The sequence below is a fragment of the Ursus arctos genome, unplaced genomic scaffold, assembly GCF_023065955.2.
Source record: "Ursus arctos isolate Adak ecotype North America unplaced genomic scaffold, UrsArc2.0 scaffold_12, whole genome shotgun sequence".
In the NCBI taxonomy this organism is placed as follows: domain Eukaryota; kingdom Metazoa; phylum Chordata; class Mammalia; order Carnivora; family Ursidae; genus Ursus; species Ursus arctos.
Genome location: NW_026622786.1, coordinates 64,462,656 through 64,483,160, shown reverse-complemented (window position 1 = coordinate 64,483,160; position 20,505 = coordinate 64,462,656). Strand labels below are relative to the sequence as shown.

The following is a 20,505-nucleotide window of genomic DNA, read 5'->3' as shown; positions in this document are numbered from 1 at the left end:
TTATATCCATTTTTTGGATACATCCTTTATGCTTAATGTAGTGTCCTTCTGTATCTCTAACAACAGTCTTTAGTTTAAAATCTAATCTATCTGATATGAGAATTGCTACTCCAGCTTTCTTTTGAGGTCCTTTCGCATGAAAAATGGTTTTTCATCCCTTCACTTTCAGTCTGGATGTATCTTTAGGTTCAAAGTGAGTCTCTTGTAGACAGCATATCGATGGGTCATGTCTTTTTATCCAGTCTGCAAACTTATGGCGTTTATGGGAGCATTTAGGCCATTCACATTGAGAGTGATTATTGAGAGATATGATTTTAATGATGTCATGCTGCCTGTGAAGTCTTTTTTCTGTAGATTGTAAATTTCTGTTCTGTATCTCTCTTGGGTCTTTTTACTTTTATAGAACCCCCCTTAATATTTCTCTTAGGGCTGGCTTGGTGGTCACATATTCTTTCAGGTTCTGGTGGTCTTGGAAGGTCCTTGTCTCTTCATCAAGTCTGAATGACTGCCTTGCTGGTAAAGGATCCTTGGCTGCATATTCTTCTCACTTAGTGCTCTAAATATGTCTTGCCAGCTTTTTCTGGCTTGCCAGGTCTCTGTAGATAGGTCTGACATTATTCTGATGTTTCTCCCTCCGTAGGTGAGGATTCTCTTCCTCCTGGCCGCTTTCAAGATTTTATCCTTGGATCTAAGATTTGCAAATTTTACTATTATGTGAGGTGGTGTTGGTCTGTTCTCACTGATCTTGGGAGGGGTCCTCTCTGCCTCTTGGACATGAATGCATGTTTCCTTCGCCAGATTAGGGAAGTTCTCAGCTACAGTTTGTTCAAATACATCTTCTAGACCTCTCTCTCCACTCCTCGGGGATGCCGATGATTCTGACATTGGAACATTTCATTGAGTCAGTAATCTCCCGTATTCTACATTCTTGAGATTGGATTTTTTAAGCCAAGTTCCCACTTTTTCCTTCTTTTCTATCATCTCATCTTCCAACTCACTAATTCGTTCTTCTGCCTCATTTACCTTGGCCGCCAGAGCATCCAGTTTAGACTGCATTTGATTCATAGCATTTTTAATTTCTGCCAGATTTGCTCTCATTTCTGCCCTTAGAGATTCTATATTCTCGTTAATATTTTCGTTAATAATTTTTTCAAGCCTGCACAACATCTTGACCATTGTTACTCTGAACTCCATTTCTGACAATTTGGTTATATCCATATCCATCAGTTCTGTGGCAGAGGCCACAGACTCATTGTCCTTTCTTTGGTGAGGGTTCCTCTTCCTCGTCATTCTGATGAGAGGTTGCAGGGTTGCACAGAGCCCAAATTAGTGACCAGGACCCAGGCAGTGTGCACTTGTTTTATAGAGACCTTAGGGATGTGGGCTTCTTGATTTTTCAGCCTGCCTTCTGGGGGAGGGGCCTGCCGTGCTGATACTCAGGCAGCCCTGTTTGGGTAGAGTTGCTCTGTACCCTGCGAGGGTGGATATGGATGGGCACAATGTGAACTGGTATTTCCGGGCTGTTGTTCTCTGGTGGCTTTCCCTGGCGGTTTTCTGTGACTCTTCTGAGTGTCAGAGCAGCAATGGCCGTATCCTAGCCTCTGTCTCAGAACAGAGAGATCGCAGTCTGCTCTCCACTGAGCTCTCCTGGCCATTTTAACTCTGTTTCTGTTGGAACTGTTAATAACCCTGCAGCGTCCTGGGATGTGCACCGCACAGCCACTCTCCCAGTCCTCGCTTCCAGGGCTGGCACGTCTCTGTCCTTTGGGCTTCTAACACCGCCAGCCGCCCCCGGTTTCCACGTGCGCTCCCAAGCTCCCTGTTTCAGTGTGGTTCACACTCGCTCTGGAGCCCTAGTTTTCAGTCTGGTCGCGCGCGCACTCCCGAGCTCCTGGTATCAGTCGGGTTCCAGTGAGCGCTCCGGGAGCTCTGGTTTTCAGTCTGATTGTGTGCGTGCTCCCGAGCTCTCGGTTTCAGTCTGCTTTCACGTGGGTGCCGGTCCTTGAGTCCAGCCCGCTCCCCAGTGCAGGTGGCTACTGCTTCCCAGTGCTGAAGCGCAGCGCCTCCCTCCCCCTTCCTTTATCCTCCGATATCTATGTGCTGAATCACAGCTACCCGCCTCCTACCTCAATACTCAGCACTGGAGATGTTCGTTTGTAGAGATCCAGATGTATCTATCTACATCTCAGGCTGATTTCATGGGTGTTCAGGATGATCTGGTAGATATCAAGCTCGATTCAGGGGAGCAGCTGAAGAAAGGGTCCCCCTACCCTTCCGCCATCTTTCCCCCCCATTTTATGTATTTTCCCTAAGTGATCATTGGGAGGGAGTGTATGTGTTTGGGAGGGTGGTGGTGGTGATGGTAGTGGCCCATGAGTTTGGAGTGAGAGAGGTGATAATGTATCTCTGTGGCTACAATTGTCCCTCTCATTAAGTGAGCCTAAAAAAGTTATATTCTGAAATAGTTTGTGCAGTTAATTTTGTCAGTGTAAATTCTTTCTGATAGACCTTTGTGACTCTTCAAGAAATTTACTACCATGGGAAAAGGAAAAACTTTCTGGTTTTGTTAATTTAGTAAATTTCTCCACAGCGTTCTTTATTGTATAGTCAGCAGAAAGCTTCTTTTGGTTGCTTTAACCCCAGCCTAGATTTCTTCTTAGCAGGGGCTAATGAATGTGCTGATTATTTCCCCAACTGTTTTATTATCAAAACAGGTGGGGGTTAGACTGTGTTCTCGACTTCCTGGGAGCAGCAGGCAATGCCAAGATAAATATCTAAGTGTCAAGCAGGTTTGAAGATGGTAGCACAAAAGTTCTTTTCCTTTAAGACAGGCTTAACAGGCTTAGTAACAGACAGAACGCTATGAAATTTAATTTGTACTGGGGCAACTTATTTAACAGCTTTATTTTAGTTTTCTTGGCAACATAACCAAAATAATAGAAGCTTTGGATTACTTGCTGTTGAGGCATAGCATATAAGGTTATAGGCTGTATTTATTGAAACTGAAAATGGCTGTGTGCATTTATGTATATCCTTCTAGTCATCCGTTCAACAAATATTTTTGAGTCTTTTATTGTATATTAGACTATTGTCTTAAAATTTATAGGCCAATAGGGATGAGGAACTTCAAATAAGTAATTTCGGAATTGTTTAATTATTGTTCAAATACTTTGTGGGTTTTTAAAAAAATATTCATTTTTATTAATTTTATCCTGAATGCATACATGAGGAATTCTGGGTTAGAACCAGAGTTCATAATCATAAATGTATTGGCCTGCTTCTGCCCTAGTTCTTACCCCTAGGGCAGTGCTGTAAGAACCACATCAGTTATCCTACACATATAGCTAGCTGAGTGGTTGTAGGTGAAGGATGAGGAAAAATGATTCTTCTCTGCTTTTGAAGAGTAAAGAGGCAACTGTCTCTCTCTTCTCCTGAAAAGGATCACCTTAGAAAGGTAATAAGCCTAAATCCTAACTCTAGCCCGTTACTTGCATATCTAACTTGGTATACAAGTAAAATCTTTCCTGGAGCCAGATAGCCTTGTGGGTCTCCACTTTTACAATCTAGAGGCCTTTCCAGTTCTGTGGCTTCCCTTCCTCCCTTTCTTTCTTTCTTTCTTTCTTTCTTTCTTTCTTTCTTTCTCTCTCTCTCTCTCTCTCTCTCTTTCTCTCCTTCCTTCCTTCCTTCTCCTTCCTTTTTCCCCTCCCTCCCTCCTTCCCTTTCCCCTTCTCCCTCTTCCTTCCTTTCTTTTTTCTCTTTTCCTTCCCTCCCTCCCCCTCCCTCCCTCCCTTCCTCTTCCTCCCTCCCTCCCTCCCTCGTTCCTTTCCTCCCCCTTCCCTTCCTGCCTTCTGCCTCTTCCTTCTTTCCTTTTTTCCCTTCTTTGCTTTTCTCTTTCTTTCTTCCTCCCTCCCTCCCTCCCTCCCTCCCTTCCCTCCTCCCTCCTTCCCTCCCTCTTTCTTTTCTTTTCCTTTCCTTTCCTTTCTTTCTTGTAAATACCTAGGGAGATACCTCCTGCCCTTTTCCTGGCACCTTGTAGGCTTAGCCTAGGGACCTACTCCGGGCTTTGAATTTTCAACTTTCTTTGGGAAATGAAAAGACGTTTCTTTATCCTTTCAGATGGGGAAAACAACAGATCTAATTCTGGGATGTGGAAATTTTGGAGAACTCCAGGGCTTTTTACAGTGACACTGAGAAATCCAGGGAAATTTTATTTCTCCACCATACTATAGGAAGACAGTGTTATAAGAGAATATTATGTGAGTGGTGGGTAATCTAGTCAAGGGGTTCACGTAAAGCTTTTCTGAGGTAATTGAGGGATGAGTAGGAATTACGCAGTTAATGAAGTGAAGGTAGATGAGTGCAAGCACTTCAGGCAATGGGAACAATCTATGCAAAAGGCCTAAGGCAGGAAGGCATTTGGCTGTTTCAAGAATGAAAGGTCAGCGTGGCTAGGGTGCAGGGATAATGGGGATTTTAGAGGTAGACTAGGGCCAGAACAAAGAGGGTGTTTGTAGAGGGTAAATGAAGAAATTTGGATTTTATCCTAAGAGCAGTGTAGAACCTTGAAATATTTTTTTGCTTGTTTTGTTTTGTTTTTAATCAAGGTTAGCGACCTGCTCAGGTTTATGTTTTGGAAAGATTTTTCTGGCTCCTATATGGAGAAGGATTAGGAGAGAGGGGGAGTAGATAGAGAAGAGTTAGAAGGTGATGCGGCATAGGGGGGATGGATTATGGAGGTCTGGATTAGGGTGGTTACAGTGGAGAAGAAGTTAAATGGAAGGATTTGAGAGATTTTTAGGAGACAGAAATGGGGGGTACTTTGGATGGATGAAAGATAGGATTCGAGAAAGAAAATCATGAGTTGGGTTCGGACATGTCGAGTTTGAAATGCCTGTGAGAAGACCAAGTGGAAACGTGCTGAGGGAGTATGCCTATCGGAAGAATGGAGAAAATCTGAAATAGCCCTTGCTGAGAACGAATGGGAGAACAAGCTTACTAATGAATCATTTCCTGCTATTCCTTTTGCCTGAAACTTTCCCCCCAGATTCTTTACTTTATAGGCTTTTCTCATTCAAATCTCAGTGCAGATAGCAGCTCCTCTGAGTCTTCCCAAACCACCTACATTAGAGTGGAACCCTTCTTCCTTACAACGACTTTCTGATCATCACTCTGCTTTATTTTCTTCTTAACATTTATCACTAGCTGAAATTATCTTGTGAATTTGTTTTTCTTATGAGAAATATCTATTCAAATCCTTTGCTCATTTTTAAGTCGAGTTGTCTTTATTGTTGAATTGTTAGAGTTCTTCATATATTCTAGATACTAGTCCCTTACCAGATATATGATTTGTAAATATGTTCTTACATTTCGTGTGGTGTTTTTTTTAACTTTCTTGCTAGTGTCCTTTGAAAAAGCATAATTTTTTTTTAAAGTTTGATGTTTAGTTTATTTTTCTTCTGTTGCTTTTGCTTTTGGTGTCCTAAGAACCATTGCATAATCCATGGTCACAAGGAATTATACCTATGTTTTCTTCTAAGAGTTTCATAGTTTTAGCTTATTTTTAATAGTTTAATGGTTTTCTATGGTATAGCGTAGGGGTCTAACTTTATTCTTTTGCATAGGGGTATATCCAGTTGTCTCCATACTCTTTGTTAAAAAGATTATTCTTTCCCCCACTGGAGCTCTTGGCATCCTTGTCAAAAATCAATTGACCATAGCTGTATAAGTTTATTTCTAGACTTTCAATTCTATTTCATTGTTCTAATTACTGTCTTTGCTACTGTAGCTTTTTATTGTGCTGATACTGAGAAGTGTGAGTCCTCCAACTTTGTTGTTGTTTTATTGAAGATTGTTTTTGCTATTCTGGGATCAGCTTGTCAATTTCTGCAAAAAAGATAGTTGGGATTTTGATAGGGATTATATGAAATCTGTAAGCCAATTTGGGGAATATTGCCATTGTAATAATATTTCAGTCTTCCACTCCATGAACATGAGATGTCTTTCCATTTATTTAGATCTTCTTTGATTTCTTCCAACAATGCTTTTCAGTTTTCATTGTACAAGCCTTGTACTTCTAAAAATTAAATTTAATACTAAGTATTTAAATTCTTTTTGATATTATAAATTGAATTGTTTTTTCATTTTATTTTTAGATTTTTTCATTCCAAGAGTATAGATTGATTTTTGGGACACTTGGGTGGTGCATTCGGTTGAGCATCCGACTCTTGGTTTCAGTTCAGGTTGTGATCTCTCAGATTGCAGGATCGAGTTCTGTGTTGGGCTCTGTGCTCAGCCCAGAGTCTGCTTAAGACTCTGTCTCCCTCTCTCTCCCTCCATCCCGCTCTCTCTCTGTCTCTCTTTCTCAAATAAATAAATCTTAAAAAAAAAAAAAAAGAAACACATTGATTTTTATATATTGGTCTTGTGGTCTGAAAACTTGGTGAACTCTTTTATTACCTCTAATAGTTTTCTGGTGGATTCCTTAGGATTTTCTATATATAGGTTCTGTCATCTTCAAATAATATCATTTCTTCCTTTCTAATCTGGATGTCTTTTATTTCTTTTCCTTTTCTTTTAAAGAGTTTATTTATTTATTTGACAGAGAGAGAGACAGCCAGTGAGAGAGGGAACACAAGCAGGGGGAGTGGGAGAGGAAGAACCAGGCTCCCAAAGGAGCAGGGAGCCTGATGCAGGGCTGGGTCCCAGGACTCTGGGATCACGTCCTGAGCCGAAGGCAGATGCTTAACGACTGAGCCACCCAGGCACCCCTGGATGGTTTTTATTTCTTGTCTAATTTTCCCAGCTAGAACCTCCAGTACAATGTTAAATAGAAGTGATGAGAGAGGGACATCCTTGTCTAGTTCCTGCTCTTGGGTGTAAAGCTTTTATTAGTCCATTACCATTAAGTATGATATTAGCTGTGGGTTTTCATAGATGTCCTTCTATGAAATAGAAAAGTTACCTTCTATTCCTTGAGTGGTTTTATCATGAAAGAATGTTGGATTTTGTCAAGTGCTTTTCCTGTTTTTGAGATGATTGTATGATTTTTTTGTTCCTTATTTTGTTAATATGGTATATTATATTGATTTATTTTCATATGTTGACTCAACCTTGCATTCCGGGAATAAATCCCACTTGGTCATTGTCTTAGTATGTTTGGGTTCTATAACAAAAATACCGTGGACTGGGTAGCTTATAAACAACAGAAATTATTTCTTACATTTCTGGAGGCTAGGAAGTCAAGATCAAGGCACTGGTAGATTTCAGTGTCTGGTGAGGACCTTCTTAGATGACCATTTTTTTCACCATAACCTCATAGGGTGGAAGGGGCAAGGGAGCTCTTTCAGGCTTTTTTTTTTTTTTATTTTAAATAAGGGCACTAATCCCATTCATGTGGGCTATTACAAAGGCTCCACCTCCTGATACCATCATCTTGAGGGTTAGGATTTCAACATATGAATTTGAAAAGGGGGGACACAAATTTAGACCATAATAGTTAAGCTGTATAATCCTTTTTACATGTTGCTGGATTTGGTTTGCTAGTATTTTGTCGAGGATTTTTGCATCTTTATTCACAGTAGATGTTGGTCTTTTCTTCTGATACATTTGTCTCTTTGGTACTCATAGAAGTTGGGAAGTGTTCCTTCTTTTAAAATTTTGGAAGAATATGAAAGGTTGTTGTTAATTCTTTAAACATTGATATAATTTATCAGTGAAGCCATCTGGGCCTAGGCTTTTCTTTGTGAGAAGTTTTTTGATGACTAATTCAACTCTTTACTTGTTATAGGCCTATTCAGATTTTTTTTTTTTGTCTTCTTTAGTCAGTTGTGACAGTTTGTTCTTGAATCTGTTTCATCTAGATTATGTAATTTGTTATTTATAATGTTACCTCAGAATCCTTTTTGTTTCTGTAAGGTTGTTAATAATGTCTCCTCCTTTATTCCTAATTTTAGTAATTTGGCTCCTCTTTTTTTCCCTGGTTAGTAAAGCTTAAGTTTTGTCCATTTTGTTGATCTTCTTCAAGGAACCAGCATTTGGTTTCATTGATTTTTTTTCCTATTTTTCTATTTTTTAATTTCATTTATTTTTGCTTATTATTTTGTAATCTTTATTATTTCCTTTCTTTTGCTTGCTTTAGGTTTAGTTGCTCTATTTTGTGTAGTTACTTAAGGTATAAAGTTAGGTTATTGATTTCAGATATTTCATTTTAATGTAGGTTTTTACAGTTATAAATTTCTAAGAATTGCTTTCACTATCTCCTGAAAGTTTTGGTATGTTGTTTTCATTTTCACATCACAAATATTTTCTAATTTCCCTTCTGATTTTTTTGCTCTGATCCAGTAGTTATTCAGGAGTATGTCATTTAATTTCCACATATTTTGAATTTCCTAAATTTCCTTTTGTTATTGAGCTCTGCTTTTAACACATCACGATTAAAGAACATACTTTGTATTATTCCCATACTTTCAAATTTATTGAGGTTTGTTTTATGGCCTAACATGTGGTCTGTCCTGGAGAATGTTCCATGTGCACTTGAAAAGAATGAGTTTTCAAGGAGTTTTCTTTTTTTTTTTTTAAGTAATTTTAAGTAATTTTATTTATTTTTAGTAATCTCTACACCAAACATGGGTTTGAACTCAAGATGAAGAATCACATGCTCTTTTGACTGAGCCAGCCAGGAGCCCTGCAAGCAGTTTCCTTTTTTTTTTTTTTTTAAAGATTTTATTTATTTATTTGACAGAGATAGAGACAGCCAGTGAGAGAGGGAACACAAGCAGGGAGAGTGGGAGAGGAAGAAGCAGGCTCATAGCAGAGGAGCCTGATGTGGGGCTCGATCCCATAATGCCGGGATCACGCCCTGAGCCGAAGGCAGACGCTTAACCGCTGTGCCACCCAGGCGCCCCCAAGCAGTTTTCTTTTAAAGGCACAATGTGTTGCATACATTGCTTCCATTCATAGCCCACTGGCCAGTATATAGATGAATAGCTTATATCTAACTGAAAAGGAGGCTGGGAATGTAATGTCTAACAGGAGAGCCATGTATGCAGTTAAAACTTGGGGTGGAGGATTTTATTACTGAAAGGAAGAAGAAAGGAGAATGGATATTGGGGGACATGTAGTCTATTACAGGCAGCATTATATTGTATTTGTGGTAATTTATGTTGAAATTTTAATATGAATTATAATCTGAATCAATACCTTGGGGTTAGCTGATTAGCCTAGGATTATTCAAAATAATTTTAAAAAGATTTATTTGTTTATTTTGAGAGAGGGAGAGCACACAGTGGAGGGGCAGAGGGAGAAGGAGAGAGAATCTCAGGCAGACTCAGTGCTGAGCAAAGAGCCTGATAAGGGCCTCTGTCTCACGACCCTGAGATCATGACCTGAGCTGAAATCAAGAGTTGGACACTTAACTGAGCCACCCAGGTGCCCCTTAAAAATAATTTTTGATTGCATGGCTTGTTGTAACAGGACCCACTGCTCTTGTGTTAATAAATATGAGAAACCAGCAAATGCAACCACAGAACCCAAAAGTCTTTGCTAGTCTTGGAGCCCTTTAGGGAGTAGAACATATCAGCTGTGTATCTCCCCACTTCATGGGGGATCCTTATCCAGCCTAAAAGACTGGCTCTTTTAGCATCCATTTCAGAGTGATCCTTTCTTGAGGTGCTTGTCCTTGTACCTGGAGGCAGAAAGAGGGATCTCATCTAAGTTACAGGTTTTTGGTTTATTTTTTTTTAAGATTTTATTTGAGCGAGAGGGAGTGCATGCACATGGGCACACACACACATGAATGGAGAGGCGGGGAAGGGGCAGAGGGAAAGGAAGAAGCAGACTCCCCACTGAGCAGGGAGCCTGATAAGGAGGGGCTCGATCCCAGGACCCTGAGATATGACCCGAGCCAAAGGCAGACGCTTAACTGACTGAGCCACCCAGGCGCCCCTCATTTAAGTTGTAGGTTGTGTGACTGTTCCAACCTGCTAAAAATTTGTTGGCAGGTCTCAGAACATTGGTAAAATAACACCTGGAAGGAAGATTACTGGAGTGGGGTTGCTGGCCCTACCTTTTTCTCATTGGCAGAAGCTACTTGTATTTGTTTAAAAAACCCCTGATATTCAGTGAGTGGCGTTTGCTTAAGCAGGTTTGCCTCAGGCCAGGGTGTAGCTGGACACTGGCAGCTAGGACTCTCCACCTCTCATCTCACTGTGTACGCTTTATTTATTGCTTTCTTCACGTAGAAGGCACATGTCTCATGGCAACTATACTTCATAGCTTCAAGAACAGATAGGAAGAGCTCTTCCTTCAGCTCCAGTAGAAAAACTTCTGGGGGAAGGACTCTATTCTGCCTTGTGTGGTAGTGGGTCCTGTGACACCACCCCTTCAGTACTCACTATGTTTGGGGTACTTAATCACATCAGCTTCCCTGTGGTGCGTGTCAGAGCTGAGTGGAGAGAGAATGAGAAGACCCTGTGCCATTGTGGAAGAGGATTCCAGGCTAGCAGAGCAGATGATGGTTTGGGGGAATGATTCGCAGGGCAGCCATTCTAAATTGTGCCTGCTGTGTCAAACTGTGTTACATTTTATGTGTGGAATGTTGAATACTTACTTGATCTCCCTGGTGTCACTTTCATTTATAATACGTGAATAATTCTTACCATGTCAAATCTTGCAAGGTTTACTGTAAAGTGCTTATCACACAGAGGGCATCAGTAAGTGAGAATCTACTGTTGCTGCTGCTATTGCTATTATTAATGTCACTATTATTCTTTTGCCCAAGTTCTCATACTAAAGTGTTAACTTTTCTAAAACACACCTTTGAGAATGTTATTACCCTCCTAAAAAATCCTCAGTAGCTATCCGTTAACTATTGAATAAAGTTTGATTTCCTTAACCACTCAATATTTTTTTCAAACTCTTCAGGATCTGGTGTCCATACCTCCTTTTTAGCATCGGCTCTCTCCACGTTCCTCTTTGCACTCTGTGCTTGGGTCTATTAATCTGCTCTCCTTCTATGAATAGTTTGTGTGTAGTTGTGTGTTTTTTTTTTTAAGATTTTATTTATTTATTTGACGGAGAGAGAGACAGCCAGTGAGAGAGGGAACACAAGCAGGGGGAGGGGGAGAGGGAGAAGCAGGCTCCAAGTGGAGGAGCCCGATGCGGGGCTCGATCCCAGAAGGCCAGGATCACGCCCTGAGCCGAAGGCAGACGCTTAAGGACTGAGCCACCCAGGCGTCCCTGTGTGTAGTTTTCTGTACCTGTGCCTTGGCTGGTGGTGCTCCCTTGGATTGGAATGCCCTGTTCTTCCTACTTCCCCTCTTTTCTTTTTTTTCTTTCCAAGTCCCAGATTGAAACCTGAAACCCGGTCACTTCAGTATTGTCTTCACTGATCTTTTTCCACAGCAGGGAGCCTTCTGTGACTCATACCACTTTGTACCTATATTAATGTAACTTATTTTTCATTGTATTATAATTATTTACATGCTAGTCTTTTTTTGTTGTTTTTTGTTTTTTTATTTTTAGGACTTTTTTTTAAAGAATCTAGGCCAATTATTTTGTAGGATGTTCCACATTCTGGAATTGTCTGATTGTTTTCTGGTTATATTTGTTTTAATTATTTTCACTTATTTCTTTCAGTGTTTTCTAATTCATAACCCTAATAATGGTACCATTATTAATGGGTCTGTCTTACTCTTTTCCTTTTCACTATAGCCATATTTTTAAAAGTGGTAGAGGAATGGGCCGCCTGGGTGGCTCAGTCATTGTCTGCCTTCTGCTCGGGTCATGATCCTAGCGTTCTGGGATCGAGCCCTGCATCGGGCTCCCTGCTCAGTGGGAGGCCTGCTTCTCCCTCTCCCGTTCCCCTTCCTTGTGTTCCCTCTCTCGCTGCCTCTCTCTCTGTCAAATAAATAAATAAAATCTTAAAAAAAAAAGTGGCAGAGGAATTAAGGATGAGTGTGTTGGTTCTTACTTTGATTTGTATTCTCTCATTGGGTATTTTCAAACCTAATTATTATTTTTATGTATGCCTTGACGCTTTTGAGGATAAGTCTAGGGTATGGTAAAGGACTATTAAATGCTTAGGGAATGTTTTTATTAACTGTGTTTTTGCTAGCTGTATTGTTAGTAAAGAACTCTTATGGCTGTGCTTTGTAGTGAGAATTTTTAAATAAAATGTATGAATCTTGTATTTTAAGTGGAATAAAGAAGACTGTCTTCTGTCCCTTCAAAATCATTTGTTTAAAATAATCATTTTTGAACGTGAATTCCTATGGCTCAGTACTTTTTCTAAGAATCAACTTTGATTTATCATTGTAATATTGTTACGTTCGTAAGTTTAGAATCAATGAAAAAATGGCATAGGCTATATTCATAGAAAGTACTGCAGGCAATGAAAGGGATAAGGCAGATCTTTATATATAGATGTACAAATATCCCCGAGAAATATTTTTTCCAGTTTTTTTGAGATATAATTGATTATAACATTGCGTAAGTTTAAGGTATACAGTGTAATAATTTGATATACATATATCCACAGTGCAAAATGATAACTACAGTAAGGTTAGTTAACATAAGCCATACCTCCCATAGTTAACTTTTCTTTTTTTTTGTGGTGAGAACTTTTAAGATTTACTCTATTTGTAACTTTCAAGTATACAATACAGTGTTGTTAACTATAGAAAATGCTGTACGTTAAATCCTGTGTGGTCATCTTATAACTGGAAGTTTGCCTGTTGCTCAGTACGTTGGATGTAGGGCATCCATGGCTTACAGTGGGACAATTTTCTTTAAAACATAATTTCATGATGTTGGCTTATTTTCTTTCTTTCTTGCATAGGGGAGTACAGAAAAATATCAGTTTGTTGAGGTAATTAATATTTTTGAAACTTTGATTATATTTGAGGATTCACTTTATTTTATTACACATGACTAAATTTAATCTTAGGACTATTTACTGAATATCAGCATAAGGCTTATTATGCAGAACTAGCCTTTGCTCAGCCCAGTCTAGTAAGGGAGACTTACAGGGTAAGAAACATTTCATTAGTAAATACTTTTTGAGCATCTGATGTGTGCCAGACACTGTTCTGAAGTGGAAGTCAGAATTCCTACTCCCTAGGGAATATGCAATCTTATGGGTGAGTTAAACAAGACTCTGGGAGAAGAATGGGAATCCAAATCACAGGTAAGGTAAGGTGTTGATGAGTGACACAAGGCAAAAAATCAGGGTCAAGGACATTCCAAGCTGAGGAACATTGGCTGAGAAATCTTAGAGGCAAAAAAAAATGTGACGCTTTTGGGAAATTGAAAAGAGATAAAGCAATGTTTCTCAAAATGTGGTCCTCCATCTGCCTCAGTCATAATCATCTGGGAGTGAATCTTAAACTTCTGGGTGATTCTTAGCCCTCTAGGTAATTCTCAAACTCTCCAAAATATGAGAAACACTAAAATATGAGTTAAGGGGTGTGAGAAGGAATTAAAATTAGTGTAACATATACTATACTAAAGGCACACAAAATTCTATGATTAGGTTTATTTGTAGAGACTATAAAAGGTTTTCATTTTTTTATAGTTGACATTCAATATTATATTAGTTTCAGGTGTACAACATAGTGATTCAACATTTATGTACATTACTCAGTTCTCATCACAATAAGTACAGTTACCATCTGTTACCATACAAAGTTTTTACAGTATTATTGACTATGTTCTCTATGCTGTACTTTTCATCTCCATGACTTATTTATTTTATAACTGGAAGTTTATACCTCTTAATCCCCTTCACCTATTTTTCCCATCCCCCAGCCTCCTCCTCTCTGGGAGCTACCAGTTCTCTGTATTTATGAGTCTGTTTCTGTTTGTTTTATCTTTTAGCTTCCACATATAAATGAAATCATAGGGTATTTGTCTTTCTCTGTCCAACTTATTTCACTTAGCACAATTCCCCGTAGGTCCATCCATGTTGTCACAAATGGCAAGATTTCATTCTTGTTGTAGCTGAGTAATACTCCACGGTGTGTATGTGTGTGTATACACACACACTTTATCTTCTTTACCCATTCATCTATTGAGGTACACTAGGCTGATCTCATTTCTTGGCTATTGTACATAATGCAGTAAACATTAGGGGTGCATGTATCTTTTCTAAGTAGTGTTTTCATTTTCTTTGGGTAAATAGCCAGAAGTAGAATTACTGGATCGTATGGTATTTGTGTTTTTAATTTTTTGAGGAAACTTTTCTTTTCCATAGTGGCTGCATCAGTTTACATTTCCACCAACAGTGCACCAGCAGTGCACCAACATTCTCACCACCACTTTAAAAACATATTCATTTGAAACTGCTAATTCCTATCTTTAAGTGAGTTGTGGGGTTGAAGGGGGATGGAGAATATGGATGAAGAATGGAGGGATATTACTTCTGTAATTTTCCTCTCTTTATCCGCAGATAATTCTAAAAATAGTCTGTTCATTTTTTATTCATTGAATGTTTTTGTTTTTCTTTTAGTCCAAGGACAAAATGATGAGAGGCTCTCGCAGAGGATGTGTTAGACTCAGGGTGAGTATTTATTCATTTTTATGAAAACCAATTTTGACAGAAAAAAATATTTTGATGGAATCATGGAGGTTTAAATTTAGTTTAGTTTTCTCACTTAATTGTTGGGATAAGCAGCCAAGGCTCAGAAAAAAATGATTTCTCCATCGTAACTGCTAGCCAGTGACAGAACCAGGACTAGAACTCTGTTCTTTTAGTCAATGTTTTAATGTTGTATCCATGACTAAATGCAGCTACTGATTTTTTTCTTTAACCTCTTATTTTATAGTCAGGGATCAGGGCTAGAATTAAATGAGTTATAGTGTTGGTAGTAGAGCAAACAGTAGAAAAAACTCTGAAAAATCCCTACTTATAGTTGTTTTGTTTTTCCCGTTCAACACTATTTAATAAGGGTCTATGAAGCAGTGATGTCCAATAGAAATATAACGTGGGCCACATATATAAAATTTTGTTGTAGCCACATTTACAAAGGAAAAAGAAACAGGTGAAGTTAATTTTAATAATATATTTTGTTTAGGCCGATATATCCAGAATATTATTATTTCAGCATGTAATCAGTAAAAAAATTATTAATGAGATATTTTACATTATTTTTTTTATATTGAGTCTTCAAAATCTGGTGTGCCTTTTGTACTTATGGTATATCTCAGTTCAGACTAGCTGTACAGCAGGTACCCACTAACCATGTAAGGCTAGTAGTCGCTACCTTACTGGGCAGTGCAGGCTTATTGCTTCATGCCGCTTTTAATTGCTTGGTCAGTTTCCTTCGTTGTCCAGATTGCCAGAGGCAAGAAAAAGTACATGGTTGGGTGTACAATTTCTAGTACTCCATTATATCTAAAGATGAGCCTGCCTTTATCATAACTAGGTAGATAGCTTCTAGTAGTCTAGTCTTCTGGCTCCTGTTGCTTTCTTTCTGCCATCTTTTTCTCATGTTTACTTTTGAAGATGTGACTATATTTAGCAAACCTTTATTGCCTTATTAACAGTAGCTAATTGTCAGAAATGGGAAATAACTGAGAAAGAAACTAAATTCTTTTTTTTTTTCTAATTTATTGAAACTTAAAAAAAACCCCAAACAGTGAACATTTCTCCTACCCTACCCCCATCTTCTGGTAACCACCAGGCTGTTCTCTGTGATAGAGAGTGGGTTTTTTTCTGTTGTTGTTGTTGTTTTAGAGATTAGATAGTATTTGTCTTTCTCTGTCTGACTTATTTCACGTAGCATAATGGCCTCACGATCTATTCATGTTGTCACAAATGGCCCAATTTCATTTATTTTTATGACTGAATAATATTATGGGGTGTGTGTGTGTGTGTGTGATTTGCATTTCCCTGGTAATCAGCGATGCTGAACATCTTGCCCCGTGCCTATTGACCATCTCTGTGGCTCCATTGGAAAAATGTCTGTTTGAACCTCTACCCATTTTTAAATTGGGTTGTTTGGGGTTTTTTTTGCTGTTGAGTGTGTGGGTTCTTTATAAATTTTGGATATTAACCTTATTGATATGTGATTTGCAGATATTTTCTTCTGTTCAATAAGTTGCCTTCTCATTTTGTTGATGGTTTCCTTTGGTATGCAGAAGATTTTACTTTAATGTTATCCGACTTGTTTATTTTTGCTTTTGTTGCCTTTGCTTTTGGAGTCAGAACAATGTCAAGGAGCTTACTGCTTGTGTTTTCTCTGAGTTTTATTAAAGGTTTCAGGTCTTGTGTTCAAGTCTTTAATCCATTTTGAGTTAATTTTTGGGTATGGTGTAAGATAATGGTCTACTTTCACTCTTGCATTTGGTTGTCCAGTTTTCCCAACACCGTTTATTGAAGAGATTATTCTTTTCTCATTGTATGTTCTTGGCTCCTTTGTCATAAATTAACTGACCATGTATGTGTGGGTTTATTTCTGGGCTGTCTGTTCCATTTCATTGATTGATGTGTTTGAAAAATCACCACAGGTTAAGAGTCCAGTTCTACAAGCCTGCCCTCCACCGGTTACTTCAGGCACCACCAGCAAGCCCCAGGCTATTACCTGTGTTCTAATTGACCAGCTACAAATTGGAGGTTCCAACAGCCTCCTCCTTAAGTTCAGTAATTTGCTAGAGCAACTCACAGAACTCAGGGAAACATGTTTACCAGTTTACTAAAGGATATGATAAAGGATGTGAATCAACAGCCAGATGAAGAGATACAAAATAAGATTGGGGGAAAGGTAACTAGAATTACTGTGATACTTCCATGCCCTTTCTAGGCATGCCACTCTCCCCCCTCCCCCCCACCATCTCCATGTATTCACTAACTTGGAACCTTTCTGAACCCAGTCATTTTTGGGTTTTTATGGAAGCTTCAGTGCATAGTCATGACGGACTAAGTCTTTGGCCGTTAGCTGATTGAGCTTCCAACCTCTCTCTCCTCACCTTTGGTTGGAGATGGGGAGGACTAAAAGTTCCAACTCTCTAATCACATGGTCTGTCCTCCTGGCAACCAGCCCCCATCCCCCCCTTTCTAAAAGATTTTATTTATTTGAGTGAGAGAGAGAGCATGTGCACAAGTGGGGGGAGGGGCAGAGGGAAAGGGAGAAGCAGGCTCTCTGCTGAGCAGGGAGCTGTAAGTGGGGCTTGATCCCAGGAACCTGAGATCATGACCAGAGCTGAAGGCAGATGCTTAACCAACTGAGCCGCCCAGGCACCCCAGCCAGCCCCCATCCTTAGGTGGGTTCCAAAAGTTGCCCCATTAACATAATAAAAGACGTTAATCACTCTTACGAAATTCCAAAGGTTTTGGGAGCTTTGAGCCGAAAGTGTAGATGAAGATGAAATATATATGAGAAATATATTTTGGTCTTTTGAATAACCAAATATATATTTCTTATAAATCACAATGTTGCACGTTGATTTCTAGCTGCATACCATTGTGGTCAGAGAAGATGCTTTATATTTTAGTCTTCTTAAATGTATAGCAACTTGTTTTGTGATCTAACATGATCAGTCCTGGAGAACGTTGCATGTGTGCTTGAGCAGAATTTGTATTCTGCTTTTCAGTGAAATGTTCTGTATCTATTAAGTCCATTTGGTCTAATGTGTCTTTTAAGGCTGATGTTTCCTTATTGATTTTCTTTTTTTTTCTTTTTTTTTTTTTAAGATTTTATTTATTTATTCGACAGAGATAGAGACAGCCAGTGAGAGAGGGAACACAAGCAGGGGGAGTGGGAGAGGAAGAAGCAGCCTCATAGCAGAGGAGCCTGATGTGGGGCTCGATCCCATAACGCTGGGATCATGCCCTGAGCTGAAGGCAGACGCTTAACTGCTGTGCCACCCAGGCGCCCCTCCTTATTGATTTTCTGCCTGGATGATGCATCCATTGATGAAACTGGATTACTGTAGTCTCCTCCTATTACTGTATTGCTAGCAGTGTCTCCCTTTAGGCCTGTTAATATTTGCTTCATATATTTTGTTTCTCCCATGTTGGGTGCATAAATGTTTACAGATGTTATGGCCTGTTGGATTGACCCCTTTATCATTATGTAATAACTTTTTTTGTCTTTTATTACAGTTTTTGTTTTAAAGTTTATTTTGTCTGATGTAAGGATAGCTATACCAATTTTCTTTTGGTTTCCATTTGTACAGAATATCTTTTCTATCCCTTCACTTTCGGTCTCTGTGTGTCCTTCGATCTGAAGTAAGTATCTTTCAGGTGACATATAAGGGAGTCTAGTTTCATTTATCCATCCAGCCACTCTGTCTTTTGATCGGAGAATTTAGTTCACTTATATTTAAAGTAATTATTGATAAGTATGTATTTGTTGCCATTTTGTTGTTTTCTGGTGGTTTCTGTAGTTCCTCTCTGTTCTTTATTCTTCTCTTGCTCTCTACCCTTGTAGTTTCATGTCTCTCTTTAGTATTATTCCTTTCTCATTATAGGTTTTTGCTTTGTGGTTGCCATGAGGTTCATTACAGCTTTTATATGTAACAGTGTATTTTAAGTTGATAGGAACTTTAAATTTGAATGCATTGTAAAAACTGTATTTTTTGTTATCCCCACCAAGTTTTATATTTTTGATGTCATATTTTACATCTTTTTGTGTTTAACTAATTTTTGTATTAATAGTTTTACTACTTTTGTCTTGTAACCGTTATACTAGCTTTAAAAGTGGTTAATCCATCTCCTTTACTATGTGTTTGCCTTATGCATGAGATTTTTACTTCCACATGTTTTCTTGTTAGTGCCTTTCCTTTCCAGCTTTAAGATGTCACTTTAACAATTCTTAAAAGGCTGGTTTAGTGATGAACTCCTTTATCTTTTACTTGTCTGGAAAACTCTCCTTCACTTTTGAATGATAACTTTGCTGGGTACAGTTCTTAGTTGGAAGTTTTTTCTTTCAGCACTTTACATATGACAATTCACTCCCTTCTGACATGTGAAGTTTCTGCTGAAAAATGAGCTCATGGTCTTATGTGGGTTCTCTGCTATATCACAAGGTTGTTTTTTTTTTTATTAAGATTCTGTCTTTAACTTCTTATATTTTATTTATTTTTATTTTTAAAAATATGTTATTTATTTGAGAGAGAGGAAGAACATGAGCAGGGGGAGCAGCAGAGGGAGAGGAAGAAGCAGACTCCCTGCTGAGCAGGGAGCCCAATGTGGGACTCGATTCCAGGACCCTCAGATCATGACCTGAACTGAAGGCAGACACTTAACTGACTGAGCTGCCCAGGTTTCCCTGACTTCTGACATTTTAATTATAATGTGTTTTGGTGTGGCTCTCTTTGGGTTCCTCTTACTTGGGATTCTCTGTACTTCCTGGACATGGCTATGTGTTTCCTTCCCCAGGTAAGGGAAATTTTCACCCATTATTCCTTCAGATAAGATTCCTGACGCTTTTTCTCTCTTCTTCTGGGAGCCCCATGATGTGAATGTTACTTTATTTGATGTTGTTGCATAAGTCCCTTAAGCTGTCTTCACTTTTTTCATTCTTTTTTTCCTTATGCTGTTCTGATTGAGTTCCACTGACTTGTCTTCAAGTTGACTGATCTTTTCTTCTGCTTCATCTAGTCTGCTGTTGAACCCCTTTAGTATATTTTTCAGTTCAGTTATTGTATTCTTTAGTGGTGTGACTTCTTTTGGTACCTTTTTATATTTTCCATTTCTTTAAGTTCTCACTATGTTTACCCATTCTTCTCCCAGTTTGGTGAGCATCTTTATGACCATTGATTTGAATTCTTAATCAGGTACATTATTTGTCTCTGTTTCATGGTTTTTTTTCCTGAGGTTTTATCTTGGGCTTTCATTTGGAACATATGCCTCTGTTTCTTCATTTTGTGTGACTCTCTCTGTTGGTTTCTGTACAGTAGATAAAACACCCACCTCTCCCAGACTTGAAGAAGTGGCCTCCTGTAGGAGGTGAACCTTGTCATTCAACCCTACCTCAGCTCTTGGTTGTCTCTCAAACCTTTGTGCTTGTCCAAGCAGTCTGTTATATTTGTAATAGCTCCCAAAAGTTGAGGATGTGCCAAGACCTGTCAGTGTCACAAAGGGGAGGATCTCAGCACCTAGATTCAAACTGACTGGAAGCCAGACCCCGGAGCATCAGCTTTTAAATGTATGCAATTATATACAGTCCTGTGGGACTGCAAATGTAAGCCCCACTGGCCATCAGAGCCAGGCCATCTGGAGGTGTCCCCTGGATGGCAGTCATGCAGGAATTGGGGCTGCAGGTGTGTGTAAGAGCTCTTTTTTGGGTGATACCAGAAGCTGGAGCAAGGAAGAGGGCCAAGATAGTGTCCACAGCCTGTGTTCGTTAGAGCAGCTCCATAGGGCACTAAATGTGTGCCAAATGTGAAGCCTGCCCCTCAGGTCAAAGGTACCAGACAAGCTAAGGGGCTCCCTTCAGAGAAGGACTGGGGAATGTGCGTCAGTCTGCTGTTTGTGTAGTAGTAGCTTGCCAAGAAGCATCTCTTCTA

The 20,505-nt window shown here is 39.1% G+C and overlaps 1 protein-coding gene across 8 annotated transcripts in view; it reads left to right on the top strand.

The window, feature by feature from the left end:
• The window catches only part of OSBPL9 (oxysterol binding protein like 9), a 182,361-nt gene that overhangs the window by 24,419 nt on the left and 137,437 nt on the right, over positions 1–20,505 (top strand). For all 8 annotated transcript variants that reach the window (XM_026498119.4, XM_026498118.4, XM_057310802.1 and 5 more), the window contains exon 2: positions 14,504–14,554. In XM_026498119.4, the coding sequence (XP_026353904.2) occupies positions 14,504–14,554 (51 nt within the window). The remainder of the gene's footprint in view (positions 1–14,503; positions 14,555–20,505) is intronic.